This window comes from Phaseolus vulgaris, chromosome 9 (genome assembly GCF_000499845.2).
Source record: "Phaseolus vulgaris cultivar G19833 chromosome 9, P. vulgaris v2.0, whole genome shotgun sequence".
Taxonomy (NCBI): Eukaryota; Viridiplantae; Streptophyta; class Magnoliopsida; order Fabales; family Fabaceae; genus Phaseolus; species Phaseolus vulgaris.
In genome coordinates, this window is record NC_023751.2 from 14892219 (window position 1) to 14911510 (window position 19292).

The 19292-nt window shown below is 31.9% G+C and overlaps 1 protein-coding gene across 4 annotated transcripts; it reads left to right on the forward strand.

Annotated features, from left to right (window-relative positions):
- The first annotated feature begins 11000 nt into the window (after positions 1–11000).
- LOC137822718 (DEAD-box ATP-dependent RNA helicase 15-like) lies at positions 11001–17770 on the forward strand. Of its 4 annotated transcripts, none has more exons than XM_068627666.1 (12): positions 11001–11252; positions 11376–11491; positions 11582–11682; positions 12132–12304; positions 12393–12624; positions 13093–13211; positions 13798–13854; positions 13938–14122; positions 15882–16026; positions 16128–16211; positions 16327–16390; positions 17414–17770. In XM_068627666.1, the coding sequence occupies exons 2-12, from the start codon at positions 11379–11381 to the stop codon at positions 17422–17424; spliced, it is 1284 nt and encodes a 427-aa protein (XP_068483767.1). In that variant the 5' UTR covers positions 11001–11252; positions 11376–11378; the 3' UTR covers positions 17425–17770. The 4 variants fall into 4 exon arrangements, with proteins under 4 accessions (XP_068483767.1, XP_068483769.1, XP_068483768.1 ...); XM_068627668.1 differs by having other exon boundaries at positions 11032–11252; positions 11993–12304; XM_068627667.1 differs by having other exon boundaries at positions 11054–11252; positions 11345–11491.
- Positions 17771–19292: the final 1522 nt, after the last annotated feature.

The window sequence follows — 19292 nt, forward strand, 5'->3', positions numbered from 1 at the left end:
ATAAACCTGAAGGATCATACTTCAAATCATAAAAGTTTAAAAACTTATAGGTCCTAGTTTAATTCTCTATTATAGCATTGACCGATGTGGGACTAGTTTATGTGTTCCACTGTTGCTGAACATATCAGAATAAAAAACATCATCCAAGCTGTGCCTTACTGAGTCAAAGTTAAACAGGATCCAACTATACCAGGTGAAAAAATAATCAAGTTCATAGCATTGAGATTATTGATACATTAGCATAGAACTATTGGATATGATTCATCCAATTACAAAAGCACGGTCACCACATATCCTTGCTCACCACTTCTACATTATTTCCTTGTTCCATAAAAATATGCACTAAAACAAATAACCTTTTCAGAAACAAACTGCACCTTGAACAGGCCATCACGGCTGGACTAAGATATTAGAACAAATTTCCCACTCAACAGTTTATAGTGCAGCAGAAGAAAGAAACAATTTGACTCAAATCAAGAAGAATTTGATAATAAATCAGAAAAACACTATTCAGATAGAGGTAGATTAAAAAAATTACAAATCAGAGGCGTTATGTGTTTTGATGACCTTCCGAAAAAATGATTTTGAAGCAAGGTTTTAAAAATCTGCCCAGAATGGCCAGAAACCTGAGATTTTTGAAGTCACTATGGACGCAGTTTGAGTATAATTCAAAAGAAGGAAACCCCGGAAATAAACAGAAATAAACATTTGATTTCAAACTCTGACTCACCTACTGAATTTAAGTAAAATTACAAGAATTAACAAGCTTCCCTGAGTATATAAAACCCAATTTAACAGTTACTTAACAAGGAATTTTGACAACGATCACTCTTTTGGAATACTTACTGCATATTAATTGAAAATTAAGTAGTTAATTTGGTTTTCATTTAGTTGAAAATTGGTTAGTTGGACTGTTAGACTCTCTAATAAGTTCTTTAAATATAGCACATTATCTCTCATTCTGCATCTTTTATCATTCTAATTAGTTTCTGTGTTGGTACTCGTTACTGTTCTTTGAGGTTGTGGCCACATAAAATGGCTGTAAAATGCATCTCCTATCATAATTCTGACACGCACAATTCAAAACACAATCAAATTCCAAATGTAATGTTAAAAAGAAAATCTGCAGACAAAAAGAAGGAAACACGGCCCATTAATGCCAAAAGCTTAAGCACAAACAAAACTAAACTCAAGACACAGCTGTTTTCAAATCAAGAAACAGCTGAGTCTGACTCACAATAACACCCTTTTGTTTAAAGAAATGGTTGATAAATTCAGGTTCATATATGCATATTTGAAAAAGGGAAGTGGAAGATGAAGATAGAAAGCATTTTACCTGTCTGTGTTTGAAGGTGTGGAATTGCAGTTTGATGGGTCAAGTGTGCTCTGATTCTGTTTCTGTTACCTTCCTCAAGAGTTTGCATTATTAACATACATAAATATTCTGTGAGTGAGTGTCTTTTGTCTTCTGCTGCTGTTTCTTTTCCATTCATCTCCCACATTGCACTCTCCAATTTATCATTTTCATTTCCATTTGTTAGGCTAAAAAAAAGTTTAATTACAGTTAAAATATTTGTTAGAGTAAATAATGAATGTTAAGAAAAAAAAATTTAAAAGATTTTTATTTGGAATATGTAAATTTGGGTCTATTTTCTTATTAATAAGCAAAATTTGATATTTTATTAAATGATAATTTGTCCATAGTGTACAAATGTATTTTCTTTAATAATTATTATTAAAATAAATTAATATAAAATTATAAATAATAAATATATATTTGATAGATAAAATATATTATGTAGAAAATTGTAACTTATTTGTTTGTAATCTATACCTATATATATAAAAGGGAATTCTTCATTATAACCGTTTTTTTTACACAAATTTTTTTCATTTTATTTTTATTTAATATATCTCATTTTTAATTTAATATTAATGTACAGTTTTTATAGGCAAACTGACTCCTTCACTCTTTTCTTACTTCCTTATTTTAAGGCAACAACAACCTAAAGAAAGATATAGCATATTTTTACACATTTCTACACCAAATCTCACATATCAAATAAAATAACCTTTGTTTTCAATCACTCCCTTCATTCCATTTCAAACAATTATATTTTTTCGGTAAAATCATTGTTCTTTTATATCTACATCAAGCCAATCTTAACTCTAACATGAACAACATCTCACTTTATGATCCCAAAAACTACTAATGGAAGAAGAGAAAAAAATTAAAGAAGAATATAAACTAAAACTGGAGAAGAAAAAAAAATAGGTTGTTTAATCTTTCTTTTACATGTTATTTTTTGTTTTTCATTTTTTACTCATCCAAAATTAATTTTGTATGTATTGCATGTATGTTAATTTTTATCATCAAGAAAATTGAGTAAAAAAGAAAAATGTGCATATGTGTCCACTAATGTACGTAATTATAATAATATAACATATGTCATATTCACCTTATATGTTTCAATCAAATTAACTCATTGTCATGTAAGAAGAAATTTAGATGATTATCTCTATATATCATTCTCATTGTGAATAATATAAAATTAATTTTTATAATGAAATTTTATTATATATTAAACCTTTATAACATAGTCAGTTCCTTAAGAAAAAGTTGGATATCGATAAAACGAATTTTAAAACATTTATAGGATGATTGGTGACTTTGTGAATCGGCTTCTATCGAGATTCAGACACGGGTTTTTATTACGGGCTTGTAATTTGTATTATTGAGAAGACAATTTAGTGACAAGTACATTTCTAATCTGATAGGTTCTTTGTACTGTCTACAAAAAATATTTATAATTGCTCCACTGTAAACATACCAAAAAGAATGAAAGGCCAAGTCAAGAAGCATCCCCCTCTATTTTTTTACTTGAATACTGTGTTGCTATGAGTGCAGGGTGTTTGATAATATGTCCAAACTAAAACATGAGGAATACAACTTGAATAAATGCAATTAGAGACAAGCTTTCCAGTTTTCATTCAGTATTAGTAACTTATCCCATGATGTCAGTGATATTTTTTTATTTAATTTTAAATATAGGAAAAAATAACAACATAGAATTTAATTCATGACTAAATTCACTAATACACTAAACACTTTTTATGATGGTTAAAACATACCTCTTTGTTAGTTTTAGATGTGTTATAGATACAAACGAAATATAAAGTTTGTACTTTCTATGATGGTTGTACAACCATCATAAAAATTTTATTTTGATAACATATAGTGTTTTAACCGTCATAAAATATGTTATTTTTTAACAGAAAGTATCTTAACCGTCATAGAATGTGTTATTTTTTATGACAAATAATATTTTAATCATCATAGTATGTGTTACTTTCTATACTAGTTAAAGGTAAATCAGTGACATGTTTAGCAATAATCGTCATAGAAAGTGTATTTTTTTATTTTTTTTGGTAATATATTCAATTTTCCTTAGGGATGCCAAAGTGGGGCGGTGCGTGCAGGCCGGCCCGCGATCCACTGAGAAAAACGCAGGACGGGTTGTCTATTCCAACCCGTTGGCTCGCTTAGGCCCGTCCCGCATAACCAGCAACCCCGCGGGCTGACTCGCATGACCTGTATAACTTACAAATTAAAAAAAAAATAAAAATTTAACAAAATATTTCTTTTGTAGGCTGACCGTAGATCCGTGGGACAATCCTTATGCGAGACGGGCTAGAAAAATCAACTCACATATTCTATGCAAGATGGACCAATCCGACTCGTATTTTGCAGGCCAAGTGTCGAACAGACGAACTAGCGATTATTACGTTTTTAATAATATAATATAAATATATCTCAATTTTAAATATGGATTATCATATTTATATTTAATTTAAAATGATTTTGTTAGTATTTTTTTATTAATTTTTTAAGCTGTAGTATTTTACATGTATGCCAATTACACCTTATTAAGTAGAACCTGTTTTTAAATTAATTTTAAATGTTTAAAATCATGTATACAAATTAAAAATGAAAAAAAATAACAAACGAGTTTAAACACAATCATTTAATGTTACTGAAGATAAATGTTTAAAATACGTAACGCATACCCATTTGTAAAAAAATTTTGTTATAAAAAAAACATTATTAAATCCCTAAATTTCTATATTTAATAAAAAAAAACACTGTTTTTAAAATGCAAACGAATATGTTTTACAATCAAGCAATAAATTTAACCAAATTTATAAAATGTTTTATTTGATGTATTTCATGGAAAAGGTTTATTTACATTGATTTTTTCTCTCACACTTTCACTTTACAAATAATAAAATATTATGTTTTATAAAAAATTAATATTGACAAAATTTAAAATATATATATCTAATTATTAAGTAAATACGATTTCAACTAAATTATCAATCTATATATTATTTTTCTTCTAACCCTAAACCTAAACCCAAAAATAAATATTCTTTTACATATATTATGTCCTCGTGAAAATAAAAGTTTGAACAAGAAAATAAATTTTAAAATTTATATATGGAGACTTATTTTCACCGAGGAGATAACTTTATAAAAGATAATGTAAAAAGACATTTTCATAAAAAAATAATGTAAAAAGACATCAAGTTTAAGGTTTAAGGTTAATTTCCACGTTTCTTTGTACATAAACCTAAAATTCTTTTTACATAAACCTAAATTTATCTAATATTTTTACTGTAATCTAAAAATACCTAAGTAGAAACAATCACACAAGCTAACTATAGTTAAATTAAAAAATATATATTTATTATGGTATGTGCAAACATCATACATCTGGTATTAAATAGATTATATTTCAATTAATCTTCATGTCCTATATATTTATAACAAATTTAGCCATAAATAGACAAATATAAAAATAACAATAGACAAATAACTTAAAAAAAATCGTATTAAATATGCTACATCGTAATCAAATATTTGACTTAATCCAAAATTAACATCAAATTTTAAGAATCAATAATTAAGGTGAGTTTAATGCAACTTATCCAGATACTTCAGGTCACAATCTACATAACTTAAAATCTCAACCGTTAAATACTTAAACAAAAATATGTGGATTATTGTAAGACCCACAGTATGCGTAGGTGCGAGTTTGTATTTTTAAGTTAAAAATAGAATTACTAATAAATTTAAAACATAATTTAACACCAAAATATCAATTCACAACATCTCTATTATATTCAAAATAATTACTTCCAACGCCATGAAAAATATAACATTACTATAATTCAAAACAATCCAATCAGATACGAATTCAATCCAATTATTAACAATAAGATCTACAATCAATGATAAAAAATTCATAAATATTTTTTCTATTCTCGTCTTAGTTAGAGTAATTAGCAGGTAATTTCTAATCAACTAACTTAAAGTAAATAAATGAATTTCAAGAATAACTAAAACACCAATCAAAATAAATTACAGAATTAAAGTAACCAGATGAATTTAAAGAATAACTAAAACACCAATCAAAATAAGTTATAGAAGTTAGATAAAAGAATCAAAGATTTCAATTACTAAAACTAATATAAATTGTGAAAATCAAAGAAATTATAAAAAACTTAAACTTATTATATTTCAAAAACTATTCAGATAGAAATGTTTCTTAATTTGCTATTTTGTACCATATATATGATCTAACTATGAAAAAAACAGGATTGGAGTTAAATTTGAGAAAATGAAATGGTAGGGAGGAAAATAAACAAACATACAAATTATAAATTATACAAATTATGTAACCCCGCTTCTTTTTAAAACCAAGAGAAACCTTCCACTCACGCAACATTCTTTTTATTTCTTTCTTCTCTCTCCATCTCTCTCACACTCTTTCTTTACTCTCTTCATTTCTCACTTCATACATCATTTATTTTAGGATCTCATCGCACCACACTGTAATTAAGAAGTTAAAGAACATTTATACCGATCAGAATTTTAAACACAGTAAGCTCATTTTTGCTTTATAGATCATTTTCTTTATTCTCTGTTTTTCCTCAGGATTTAGTCATAAATATTTGTGGGGTCAGTCGAGAAGATTAATCCTCACAACTTATTCTACTATATATTGAATTTTTGTTATGTTTGGATAACTTGCCCTTAAATTTGGAAGCTTATCCGGACTCAAAATGTTGGAGATCCCACATTGACTAGAAATTATGACATTTTATTGTATATAAGTGGGTGCAAACCTCACCTCATGAGTCAGTATAATACATGCGAGTTGATTATTCTGCTTCCGCTGATGATTGCTCCATCCCAATGGAGGACTTTAAAATACTTTAAACTTTATATTATAAATGTTTGTATTTCTATAAAGGTGATTTTGTAATATGAATGTTTTGAAATACTCCAATTTTGTATAAAAACAGTATAATTTGTATTGTAATAGTTAAATGTTATTTTTAAAATGTTACCAATTATATTTGAAACCTTGAAAAAATTCCAAAAAAAAAGAAAAATAATGGGACTCGTGACTTCTCATGATAAAAGTATATTCGTGACCTTTACTTTTTCCCATTTCAATAAACAACGGAACACTATTATCAATACAATAAACTTAAAAAAAATACTCAAACAAATAAAAAGCAAATGGCTAAACAAATTATAAAATAGTGTTAACAGATATCTAGGTAAATAAACAAGTGACAAGTCTAAACATTGAATATCAAAAAATATATATAAACAGATTACAAAATAGGTTGGACATAATTTTAAAAAAAATTCCAAATATCAGCTTCGAATATAAAGTATTTTTTCATTAAATAATTGTTGTCATTGTTAATCAATATCTTTAAAGTCTTTGAAGTATTTTTTTTAATTCCATGGTTTCTTTCCGTACCTTCATGATTTTTTTAATTTATAAATATACTGATGGGAAAAATGCACGCGGAAGCAATACACACAATCATAAATCAACTGCAGAAAAATAAACAACACCAGATTTAACGTGGTTCGGTCGCCAACTGCAAATTACATCCACACGGGCAACTATTAGGTTTACATTATATCCTGTTGCACACTAATTACAAGTACAATGATCTCTTTAAATAAAGATAAATAGAGATAATAAAGGAACACAATGATTAAGCTCACTCACTAAAACAAGGTGTCTACTCAGCCCAACCCAATTGGTCATGACTTCATACCCAACAATCTCCCACTTAAAGTCACGGAACAATGTTCACCTGCGCTTCAACTGTGTACATGTACTTCTGTAATCTGTCGACGAAACTCAATGTTCCACCTCTAGTTGCCACCAGCCTTCTTAATCATTTTGAAGACTTCATTGAGTTTCAACACATCAATCACTGACCCGTTCTTTGTTCCTACCGACTCCCACTTACAGGAACTGTCGGATCCTAGAACAACCTAAGAACAAACACTCTCCATATTCAACAAGAATTTTCCTGGAGAAGTTTCAACTGTTGGAATACTGGTTCTCCTAATCCATTATCGTCTAGGAACCTTAGCTGAAGCACAACTCGTGCTCCCACTGCCACAAGTACCTCTGACTGGTTTACCTGAACCTTTCCAAAGACAACCCTCTTTTGCCCACGAGATTCTGTGAACCGAACTTTGTTTATCTTCTGAACTGGGATGGTCACTCCCTCAGACACGGTAATCCGACTATATACAACAAACCTCTCTTTCTTCCGCAGGCCATGACAAGATTTCCCTTGACGACATTCCACTGTTGATTTTCGAACTTCACTTCATGTCCCTGTTCGTCCAACTGCCTAACAGAAATCAAAATTTTCCTCAAGCTTGGAACAACTCTGACATCCTTCAAAGTCCATACCAACTGGTGTCTTCAACACTATGTCACTCATGCCCGTAACATCAAGAGTTACGTTGTCTGCTAGTCTTACCTTTCCAAAGTCTCCAATAACTAGATTCTGCAATGCTTCAGAATCCATGACCCAAGAATCCACACTACTATCCGCGCAACAGACTAAAAAATCCTCATCCGCAAAATCTTCTGCAATGTTGACTTATTTATCATTTGGGCATTGATTCCTGAAATGCCTTACCTCCTTGCAGTTCCAACATATTACACTTGAGCAATCCCGAGTCTTTGACTGATTCCTTCGTTTATTCTTGCTCTCACTATCTCTGATATTTTTCTTACCTCTAATGAAATATAGCGATTCACTAGATAATTCCCCAGAACTCCTTATTCGGACATCCTTGCCAAGAATAAGATCACGAATTTTCTCAAAAGTGAATCCATCGGATCCCGCTGAACTGGTAACTACTGTAACCATTCCGAACCAACTGTCAGACAAAGATAATAGCAGTAGTAAAGCTTGAACATCATCATCGAACTTAATGCCCACTGACATAAGTCTGGCTAAGATCGAATTCGTTTTATTGATGTGCTTAGTAACTGAACTCGCAAATCCTCAATTTGCATTTTCCACCAACTGAAATTTGTACCATCGAATTTTCAATTCGGAACTTCCCTTCTTCTGCCATCTCAAATGACTATACGAGATACTCGGTACAACTAATTTCAGATCTTGGCAATCCTTTTTTTTTTTTAAATCAAGACCACAAAAATTGCACCACCCAAAATCACTCACCAACAGACCTGGTCGTAGTCCCCACTGCACTGGCGCTCCGCACCACCACCATCGCTGATCACCGCTATTGTGAAGCAGATCTGGGAGCCTCTCCTAGCACCGCTGTGACCCTAAGCCTTAGGACGCTGTTGCAGCCCTTGCGAAACCCTAGCTTTGGGATGCTGCTGCCGCCTCTGCGAAACCCTAACTTTGGAACACTGTTGTCGCCTTTGCGAAACCCTAACTTTGGGACGCTACTGCAACCACGATTTTCACGTCTCGTCGATTAATTTTTGCTGATCGGATCTCTAGTGTGTAAACGAACCAAAGCTCTTGATACCACTTGATGAGAAAAATGCACGCGGAAGCAAGACACACAATCACAAATCAGAAAAATAAACAACACAAGATTTAACGTGGTTCAGTCGCCAACTACAACCTACATCTACACGAGCAACTATTAGGTTTTATTTCCTGTTGCACACCGATTACAAGTACAATGATCTCTTTAAATAGAGATAAATATAGATAATAAAGGGACACAATGATTAAGCCCACTTACTAAAACATGTTGTCTACTCAACCTAACCCAATTGGTCATGACTTCATACCCAACAATCTCCCACTTGAAGTCACAAAACAATGTTCACCTGCGCTTCAACTGTGTACATGGTGTCTTGTCAATCCAACCCAGTTGGTCATGACTTCATACCCAACATATACTTATGTAAATAGTGTAGGTTATGTTTTTTTTTAGGTGAAAGAGGTTAGTGGTGAAGCTTAAAATGTTTGTTGTTCTTATGGTCCGTCGTGGTGGTAGTAGTGAGAGGTGGTCATTCATGGTGGTGGTGATAGGTTGCTAGTTTTTGTTTTTATTTAATTTTTTGTTTTGAAGACAGATTGTGTAATCTAAATATTTTTAGATTATATAATCTTAAATATAATAATATGAATTTTATGTATTTAATATTGTCTTGAAACATATCTATGAATTTGGATATATATTTTTTTATTAGATAATGTGAAATATAAAGTTATATTCTAATTCATAATTAAAAAACATATTTTTATATCTTTAAATATGTTATGAATTGGATCGTCCACTAACTTTATATTATGGATTATTTTAAAATTTATAAATACATTATGGAATGTTATTTGAAATTCAAAATTTGAGTTAGAGTTATGGTCAGTAATTGTGATTGGGTTCATGATTTTCTTCCTAGTGTTTGGAGGTGTCGTTACTTAATAGGTAAATAAGATGAAGGGTATACGAACTTATAATTACTTGTTATTTTTATTAAAGATAAAATAGTCCTTATAGGATGAAAAAAAATTACGAAGGTACTCAAAAAATTACCTTTAGATAGGATAATGTAGAAACTAATAATTACTTACTAAATATCCTTATAATTTTATTAATATAACTAGATTAAGTTTGTTTTTTTTTTATAATCTAACATGACCCAAAATAAAGTTGGTCTTATGAGTTTTAATGGTTCTAGTAATAACTGTTCTTACAACAGGGACCAATAACACTCGAAATAGGTTAACAAGACAAATCCTTCAATCTTGGGCTGAATACTATCTTTGGCTGGGTACTTAATTTCTCTCCTTGATGGGAACTCTTGGCTTCTCCTCTCGGCTGGTGCTCTCGGCTTTTCCTCTAGGTTGGTGCTCTCGGCTTTTCCTCTAGGCTGGTGCTCTCGGCTTCTCCTCACAACAGGTGGGGGTACCTGCAAGTTGTTCCGATGCCAAAGTCAGAAAAGGTTTAATATTTATAAGATAAAATCACTCTTACCTCTTTCTATCTCTGAACTCCTATTTATAGAGTTTCTCTAATGGGCTTTCCCCTTTATTCTTGGGCTTTCTTTCTGCACCTTTTTTATTATTTGTGCACCCCTCTTGCAAGTTTTTATCTAATTGGGCTTTTATAATATTTATATTTTTGTTTTATTCTTGTCTTCTTCGCTTTCGGTCTAAACCTCTCGGTTTTAACCTAACATTTTAGTTGTTATACTATGTAGTTCTCGGCATGAACATTTCGGTTTTAGCCTACCAATACAATAACTATCTTTTATGCCATACAAAAAATTATCGGAATATTGATAAAATATTTTTTAAAAGATAAAAAATGGTTAAAATTGTTATTTTGTGAGTTTTGAACATATATAAGTTGCTAATATTACTATAAAATAACAAGTTAAAAAATACATGTACGAATTAAAAAGTTTCAAAACAATAGAATATGAATGAAATATTTCATATCAACGAAGGAAGATATTTTATAATATATAAATGAATAAATTTTATTTTATAATGTTTGAATATGTCATTTTCATCTTAAATAATTAGAGTAATCTGAATTATAACATAAATTATTATCACGAATTCAAAATAAAAAATTTATATAAAAAAAAAATTATATATCCTATCTTAAAAAACAGGGGCTAATATAATAAACAAGGCGGTGACGGCTTTCTATAAAAAAGGTGGTGCCCTTTAACCCTATTGTCACTTGCTCATCCACTAACTGCGACTCGCTCATCCCGTGGAGGTTTCGCTCTCTCAGTTTCTTTTCCCCAAATTGTTTTTCATCTAACAATTTACTTTGCAGACTCTCTCTCTCAACCCTATCTCTAACCCTAACCCCAACCTTCCAACCTTCCTTTTCATCCTTCATCTCGCAGGTATTTCCCTCTCCCAAAACCCTACAAATCGCTATATAGGGCAAAACCCTAGCTCAATTTACACATTCGATTTGCATCATATTCCGTTTCAGGTTATGATTTAATTGACTCCGTGATTCGCAGATAATGGGAGAAACCAAGGACGAAACATACGAGGAAGAGCTTATTGACTACGAGGAGGAAGAAGACAAGGCTCCCGACTCCGTCGGAGCTAAAGTCAACGGCGAAGCTACCAAGAAGTAAGTGCACGATTTATTGAGTTAAGACATATAAATCTACGATTACCTTTTTTTGGGTATTGATAATTTTTTTTTAATTTTCTCTTGCAGGGGCTATGTTGGAATTCACAGTTCAGGATTCAGAGACTTTCTTCTGAAGCCAGAGCTTCTTCGGGCTATTGTGGACTCGGGATTTGAGCATCCTTCTGAAGGCAAACCATCGAACTATCTTTATCTTTCATTTACAGTTATTTTTGTTCTATGTTGTGGCTGTGGCTGTAGTATTGGGATGATTTTGGGGATTTTAGACTCGTAATGGTTATTATAGCTATTGTCATGACAAATATTCTGGCCTTTTTTTTATCATGAAATTGTTTGGACGACCACCTTTGTTTTTTTCTCCTCACCGTTATCTTGAAATTTTGGATTTTGGGGCTTTTGCTTTGAACAAGATAGTTAAGTACATGTTACATACGTGTCGAGTGTATCATCCTTATGTGAATTTATTTTTGTTTTTCTCAGGTAATAATTGTTTCACAATCTTGTTTTGGAGAACTAACTTGCTTTGGTAAAGCTATCAAATGAAATTAAAAGCGTCAGAAAAGGTTTATTTTACTTACACTCGGTTCCTTCGGCCCTGTTTTATTTGCTTCATCATCAGTGCAACATGAGTGCATCCCTCAAGCAATTCTAGGAATGGATGTAATTTGCCAAGCGAAATCTGGAATGGGAAAGACTGCTGTCTTTGTTCTCTCGACTCTGCAGCAGATTGATCCCGTTCCTGGCCAAGTTTCTGCTCTTGTTCTGTGTCATACAAGAGAATTAGCATACCAGGTACTCATGGGCGACTTGATGCATCAAAATGATCGAACATGGTATTCTAGTTGTATCCAATTTAAGATTTGCAACCTCGTTCATGCAGATATGCCATGAGTTTGAGAGGTTCAGTACCTATTTACCCGATCTCAAGGTTGCTGTCTTTTATGGTGGGGTCAACATCAAAGTTCACAAGGATCTGCTGAAAAATGAGTGCCCTCATATTGTTGTCGGAACACCTGGAAGAATACTAGCATTGACAAGGGATAAGGATCTTTCTTTGAAGAATGTGAGACATTTCATATTAGATGAATGCGACAAGATGCTGGAATCACTGGGTATGTTTCATTGCTGAATGACCACTCTACTGTTTTGAACTATGTAACATAGACACTAGCACACTGACACGACATCGACACCTCAACAAGTATAATATCCAAAATATAGAATACAGGAACACAAATCTATAATTATATATATAATTATGGATTATATAAATTGACAAAAAATATTTATACATACAATTATGTTTCAATTTTTTATGTGTCAAATAGATGTTTCTCATGGCTGATTAAAAAATATTTGTTCCTTATTTTTATAATCATAATAAAAATTTATATAATTAGTTTGAGTTTTTTGAAATTAATGTATTTGTCTTTTTTAAAATTGTGCGTTGGAACTGTTTTAGAATTGTCAGATATCCAACAAATATTTATTGAATTAGACACTTCACTTAAACATGTTCTAAGAGTGGCGATGATAAAAAGGTTTTGAATGGTTTTTATTGTTCCTTTTATGCTCTGCAGATATGAGGAAAGATGTTCAAGACATTTTCAAGATGACTCCCCATGATAAGCAAGTTATGATGTTTTCCGCAACACTCAGCAAGGAAATTCGCCCAGTCTGCAAGAAATTTATGCAAGATGTAATGTCTCATGGCCAGTACTACTTGAATTAGAAGTCTCTTTTACATACTGCTCACAATCCCTGAGAGTTTTCAAGATATTTAGAATGCTGTAGTTTCATCGTTTTCCTTCCTACAGGTTTTTCTTGTAGTGTCTTTTATTCATACTACTTTTACTGAAACACTCAGCTGGTAGGGGGAGTCTAGTGGGCTGGTGACCTGAGATTGGGTTAGGAAAAAGTTTTGGATGGGATATTTTAGGAGTGATCCTGTTTGTACTTCTTTTGTCCATTGGTTCATGTTAGAAGTTTGACTCATCTATGGTACGTAGCTTGATTCATGTTAGGCTTGGTATTCCTTTTCTTTTAAAAGGGGAAATGGTATTATTAGGGTATTTTGGTTTTGTTTCTGCCAGTTTTCTTAGGGTGGGTGTCAAGTGTCCGTGGCACTTGCTTGGCGTGACTAAAAAAAGTTTCTGCAAGGAGACAAAACAGAGGGACAAGAACTGTCATTCAAGGGATCTGCATCCATCATTAATTTCGTTGTGGATTCCATTAGCTTGAGGAAGGACCCTAATATGATTTACTGTGAAATTTGTTCCTTTCAGCCTATGGAAATTTATGTTGATGATGAGGCCAAGTTGACACTTCACGGACTTGTGCAGGTTAGCTTTTTGTTCTTGAATTATTATTTCCTTTCTTTAAGTTAATGTGTTATTTGTAATTAAATTGATGACTGACATGGCAGCACTACATCAAATTGAAAGAGGAGGAGAAAAACCGGAAGTTGAATGATCTTCTTGATGCACTGGACTTTAATCAAGTTGTTATCTTTGTTAAAAGTGTTAGTAGAGCAGCCGAGCTGGACAAACTACTTGTGGAGTGCAACTTTCCTTCTATATGCATCCACTCTGGCATGTCCCAGGAAGAAAGGTTTGTTTTATAGATGTGAATGGATGTTGAAGAAGTTTGTTTCCATTCATTATTTTGTTGTTTGATTTAAACTTCAAATCTCACTATGGGAAACTATGTTTTTTCCATGTGAGATACAATGTGAATTTTAACAATATTTGATATGGTTTTGGTTTTTGAGGAATGTCAAATAGAAGTTAATTATGAGGGCATGCATTATATAATTAAGTGCGTTGCACATCTATAATCTATCAAGAATAAGGATGTTATGATATTATGTTTTTTTCTTGTGAGATACGGTGTGGATTTTTAACAATATTTGATATGGTCTTGCTTTTGACCGAGGAATGTTAAATAGAAGTTAACAATGAGTGGCATCTTCCATGTGCATTATGCAATTAAAATTGCATTGCAAGTCTATATTCTTCCGAGAATAAGGATGTTATGTAGCTGACGTTTTTTCCTTGAGGAAGTTAAACTTCTGGGAGTTGCCTAAATTACATTTCTCCTTCTCCCCCCTCTTATTTTGAATTGTGTACCCCTTTTCCTTGTGAGAGAATGAGTTGCATTTTTATTTTTCAATAATACAAACCTCTTAACAGTGGTGATTTATTATGGAAGCACATCCCAATGATATTGTCTCCCTTTGCAATTTATCGTTACCAACAACTAATAAAGTTTTTAAATTCCTCTTGTTGTCATCTTTGAAATTTCAAGTTAAATCTTAGTTGTTTTTTTGAGGTCACAGTTAAAAATTGGTGTTCAAAACTATCTATTAACCAAGTTGGGGAAACAAATTATAAGAGAAAGGGAGTGTAAGATAAATATCTCTCGAGACATTAGATTTTATTTTACTCTACTGTTTTATGAATGTTGAAATATATTTTTTATAATACAATTAATGGTGCTGGGATTCTCTTTCTACATCTTAGTGTTTAGAATTATACTGGAACGGACTAGAAGAAACCAGCGTGGAAATCTTTGGGATAGTTGGTTTATGTATAGTTCAGTTACATGAACAGCACAGCTTATATGTGCATTTAGTAACTATAGGGCTTTTTATGAGTTCTTTAAGCGTTTTACAGTCACTTGTTCCTATCTCTTATGCGTATCTAACTTCCTGATGAATTTGTCACGTGTCCCTTTCTCCTCCTGACATCTGCTGTAACGCATTTTACTGGTTTAATCCAGAAAAAAATTAAATAAATTGGTCTCTGAGGGACTGCATTCAGCTCCGTGGATTTCAGTGGATTTCTCACTGGCTGCTGTTCTATGGCAGAAGTGGCGTGCTAGGTTTTATGACCTCCTTTCTTGTAGTTGCCATGGTGTAATTGAAGATATAGATGGAAAAAAGAGGCGAGTGGTGGAAATCTGATTTGTTGGGTTGACCCTACCCAGCCCCACATTAAAAATAAAATCACCCATCTAAGAAGTAAAACCCCAGACAATTCATCTTTTCCCTCCTCGCTATCAGTACAAGTCACAAGCGGCAATGTAACAATCAACTCCACTGTTCTTTTGACCTCATTCCCGCACCCAGTTTCTTGTGCCTTTGGCTCAGCACTCTGATGCTTCTCTCTCCACTTGAGCTTTTTGTCTGTCTGGCTCTACCTATGTATTGCAATTTTATTTCTGCAATCATACTCTCTCTCTGCCATACTTCTGCTATAAGCTGCTTTACTTTCTTTGTATTTTGGTTTCACTTTTTATATATACTTCAGTGATGTTAGTGGATGAGTTGTAGACATTTATATATGATCTTTGCTTATGTTATTCATAGGTTAAAGCGTTATAAAGGTTTCAAAGAGGGCCATACAAGGATTCTTGTTGCAACAGATTTGGTTGGAAGAGGGATTGACATTGAACGTGTCAACATTGTTATAAACTATGACATGCCTGATTCTGCAGACACATACTTGCACAGGGTATGATTATAAGATCTGTTTTTTTTTTCCGAGTTAGCTATTTTATGCCACTAAAATCTAGTACAAGGTTGACTCATTGTTTTTGGCTGGATTTTGAACAGGTTGGTCGAGCTGGAAGATTTGGCACCAAAGGCCTTGCAATTACATTTGTTTCTTGTTCTACTGATGTTGATGTTCTCAACAATGTAGGGAACTTCTTTCGTCAATTTTTATTCAATGTGATGTATATGTGTGTGTCTACTATATATATATATATATATATCCTTTAGATTTCTAATCTGTGTTTGGTGTAAATTACAGGTTCAGTCAAGGTTTGAGGTGGATATAAAACAGCTGCCTGAGCAGATTGATACCTCAACTTATAGTATGTGTTTTTCATCCGTTGATTTTAGTTCATATAATGGTCACTTAGACGATTGAATTTTAATAATTATAATTCAGAATTATATTTTTTAGTCCAAATATTTCAAAATTGAAACTGAATTCAAGATTGAACCATAAATTTTATATTTGTGTTGTGGGCTTAGGGCATTTACTATAACTAATATTTTGTTGAATACAAATGTTCTAGAGACATTATTAAAATATTTGTCGTTCATGTTGAAAATCTATTTAGTTTTCAAATAACAATTTAAAAATGATTTAGTGAATGTTCAATAGATTAGTTGAATACATGGCAGTTCCTGGAGGTTGAATTGGCAGTTTCTTTACGTTGTTACTTGCGTATAAGCTTACCCTAGTCATTTAGTAAAGTTTTATTGTTAAATCTCGATTGTTATTTTGAAGTGGCTTCGAAAAATTAGTAGGTTGTAAGTGGTTATTTGAGCTTCATGCTTCACCTTGCATGATTGAGCCCATGGTATTGTATGATAAACGTATTTTAGTTCAATAAATTATTCGTTAGTGTTTTATAGAGTTACTACACATACTTCTGTTTTCATGCTATTTTTAAAAAAATCATAGTCTTACGTATATGCATTGTGGAATTTTCTTAAAAGAGATTTTTACTCAATATTCCAAAATGCTTAATTGTTTTTCATTGAGTTATATTTTCTGAAGCATAATGTTTTGATCAATATTTGCACTGTATTAATTGTTTTTCCTTCCAGTAACTCATTTCTCAATTGCATTGTATTTTCATGTCGTCAAGAAGACAAATTTATTTTGTTTGTAGTCTATGAAAGTACCGACGTTTTCTCTTCCAAATTGAAATATTACTATTCTGCTGTTGTATTTGTTTTGTGAGAATTTTTTTTATCAGTTTTAAAATCTTGTAAGTTATTTAATTGTCTTTTGTTTCCTTCCTCTTGGGTTTTATGTTTCATTTTATATAATTTTGTGGCTCTGTTAGCATTTTTCTGACTTGATTTCCCTGTAATATCTGCAGTGCCATCGTAGTAAATTTTTATTTTGGGAGGAAGGTTAACTGCTTGGGTCATGAGTAATGGTGACGCAGGATAATATGAACGGTGCAGCGGATGATTAACTGTGCTGATAGATAGCAGAGTCTGTTTACAGACTAGGCCATTTTACGGGTATTAGATGTAGCAGTATAATGGCTTATGTATTTATGGGGTTTCACTTGCTGTATTTTGTGTGGCAGCTACGCTGTTTTCATGAACTTGTTGTTTTGAGTTAGTGTTACTGCGACTTAAGACTGTTGTTGAATTCGATAATATGGTCTTTTACTTATCAGTTTGGTCTTTAGACGGATTAAGTGATACGAGTTTTAATTTTTGTCACACATTTGGTCTTTTGGTTGTCTTCCAGTCTTTACACATTTGTTCCTTTGCACTTTATGCATAACCATTTTTTGTATTCACAAAAGCAATTTCTTATATTTCTAACACTCGTCGTTTGATATTTAATTATAAGACTACCCCAAGGTTAGTGAAAGAATGTTTTGCCTTTTAATCTTATCGTTTAGGTTATTTTCATAATCTATTTTTTTTTATTTAGTCCTCTTTCTCTCGCATCTCCTCAAATCTCTTTCATGTTTTGTCACGTGCACCTTGTATCACCATGCATTTGGAGGTAATTTTCGGGGACGCTAATATGCCTTTCCGTTTTTTTTTCCTCCCTTCTCATTTGTAGTTTTTAATCTATAAATCTCATTTGTAGTTTTTACACTTGCTTTTATATCTGCACATCTCATACAAATCAATCCCAAAATTTTCAGATATGCAAATCAAATGTAAGGTCAGTCCCACAAATTTTCCAGTTTGTAAGTTCCCAGTTTCAAATAAGATGATAAGTGGCCACTTTGTTGACGGATTTCTCACCTTCTAGTCTTCTCAGCCTGCCTTCATTATCATCCTAAAAATGGAAAGTAAGAAATACAGGTGTTCTTGGAGGCACTAGCAGAGCTTATATGGGGCGACCCAACCCTTTTGTTGGGTCCACAGCTTCCAAAACTTTTTCTAATATTGTTGATGATTAAGAAGGATACTCTTCTATATCATTTCTTCACGTGGTAAGAGCGGTGCAATCATATAGGAAGAAGAGAAATTCGTTCACACTACTTTGACATTAACTTTAGTAACTTTGCATTACTTTGACATTAACTTTAGTAATTTTCCATGGATAATAGACATTAAAATTACATTTAGTTTAAATATATTATATTATTTTGACCTACTAAAATTACACTTAGTTTAAATATATTATTTTGACCTCTTAAAATTATTGATGAAGATTGTTATTGACCATAATGAATAGCTGGTGTTTGTTGTCCTTTAAGTTTTGCTTATCATTATACCAACACTACACCAACAACACCTCCTATGCACCTCAAATGCACCTTTTTTTCAAAACAAAAGATAAAGGCAAAATGGGGTTTTAAAAGTTGTGTTGGATGCACATAAAAAATAATATGGTGCAGAGAGAAATTGCCAAAACAAGTTGAGTTTAATATATGACTGGGTGAAAGAAATCTTATTGTTCTAGTTCAAATAAATTAATGTTTTCTCATTCACTTCCTTTTCTCTCCTCAAAGTCAAATATTAAAATCTTAAGTCTTTTTGTAAGAGTTGATCTACAAGCTAGTCAAGGGAAGAGTGTAGGAAATTTTGAACTTTGTCTTAGATAATTATCTTTTTCTTTTCTCAAAATTCATCCCAATGCATGTCGTAAGTGTTAGTATAGTAGATCCTTTTTTAAATAACTAATGTACACTCAGATTTTATTTGTAAATTCATCATATGTATATAAAGTTATTTTTGTAAAATAAAGGAATCATATGTTTTTTATATTCATTATTAAGACTA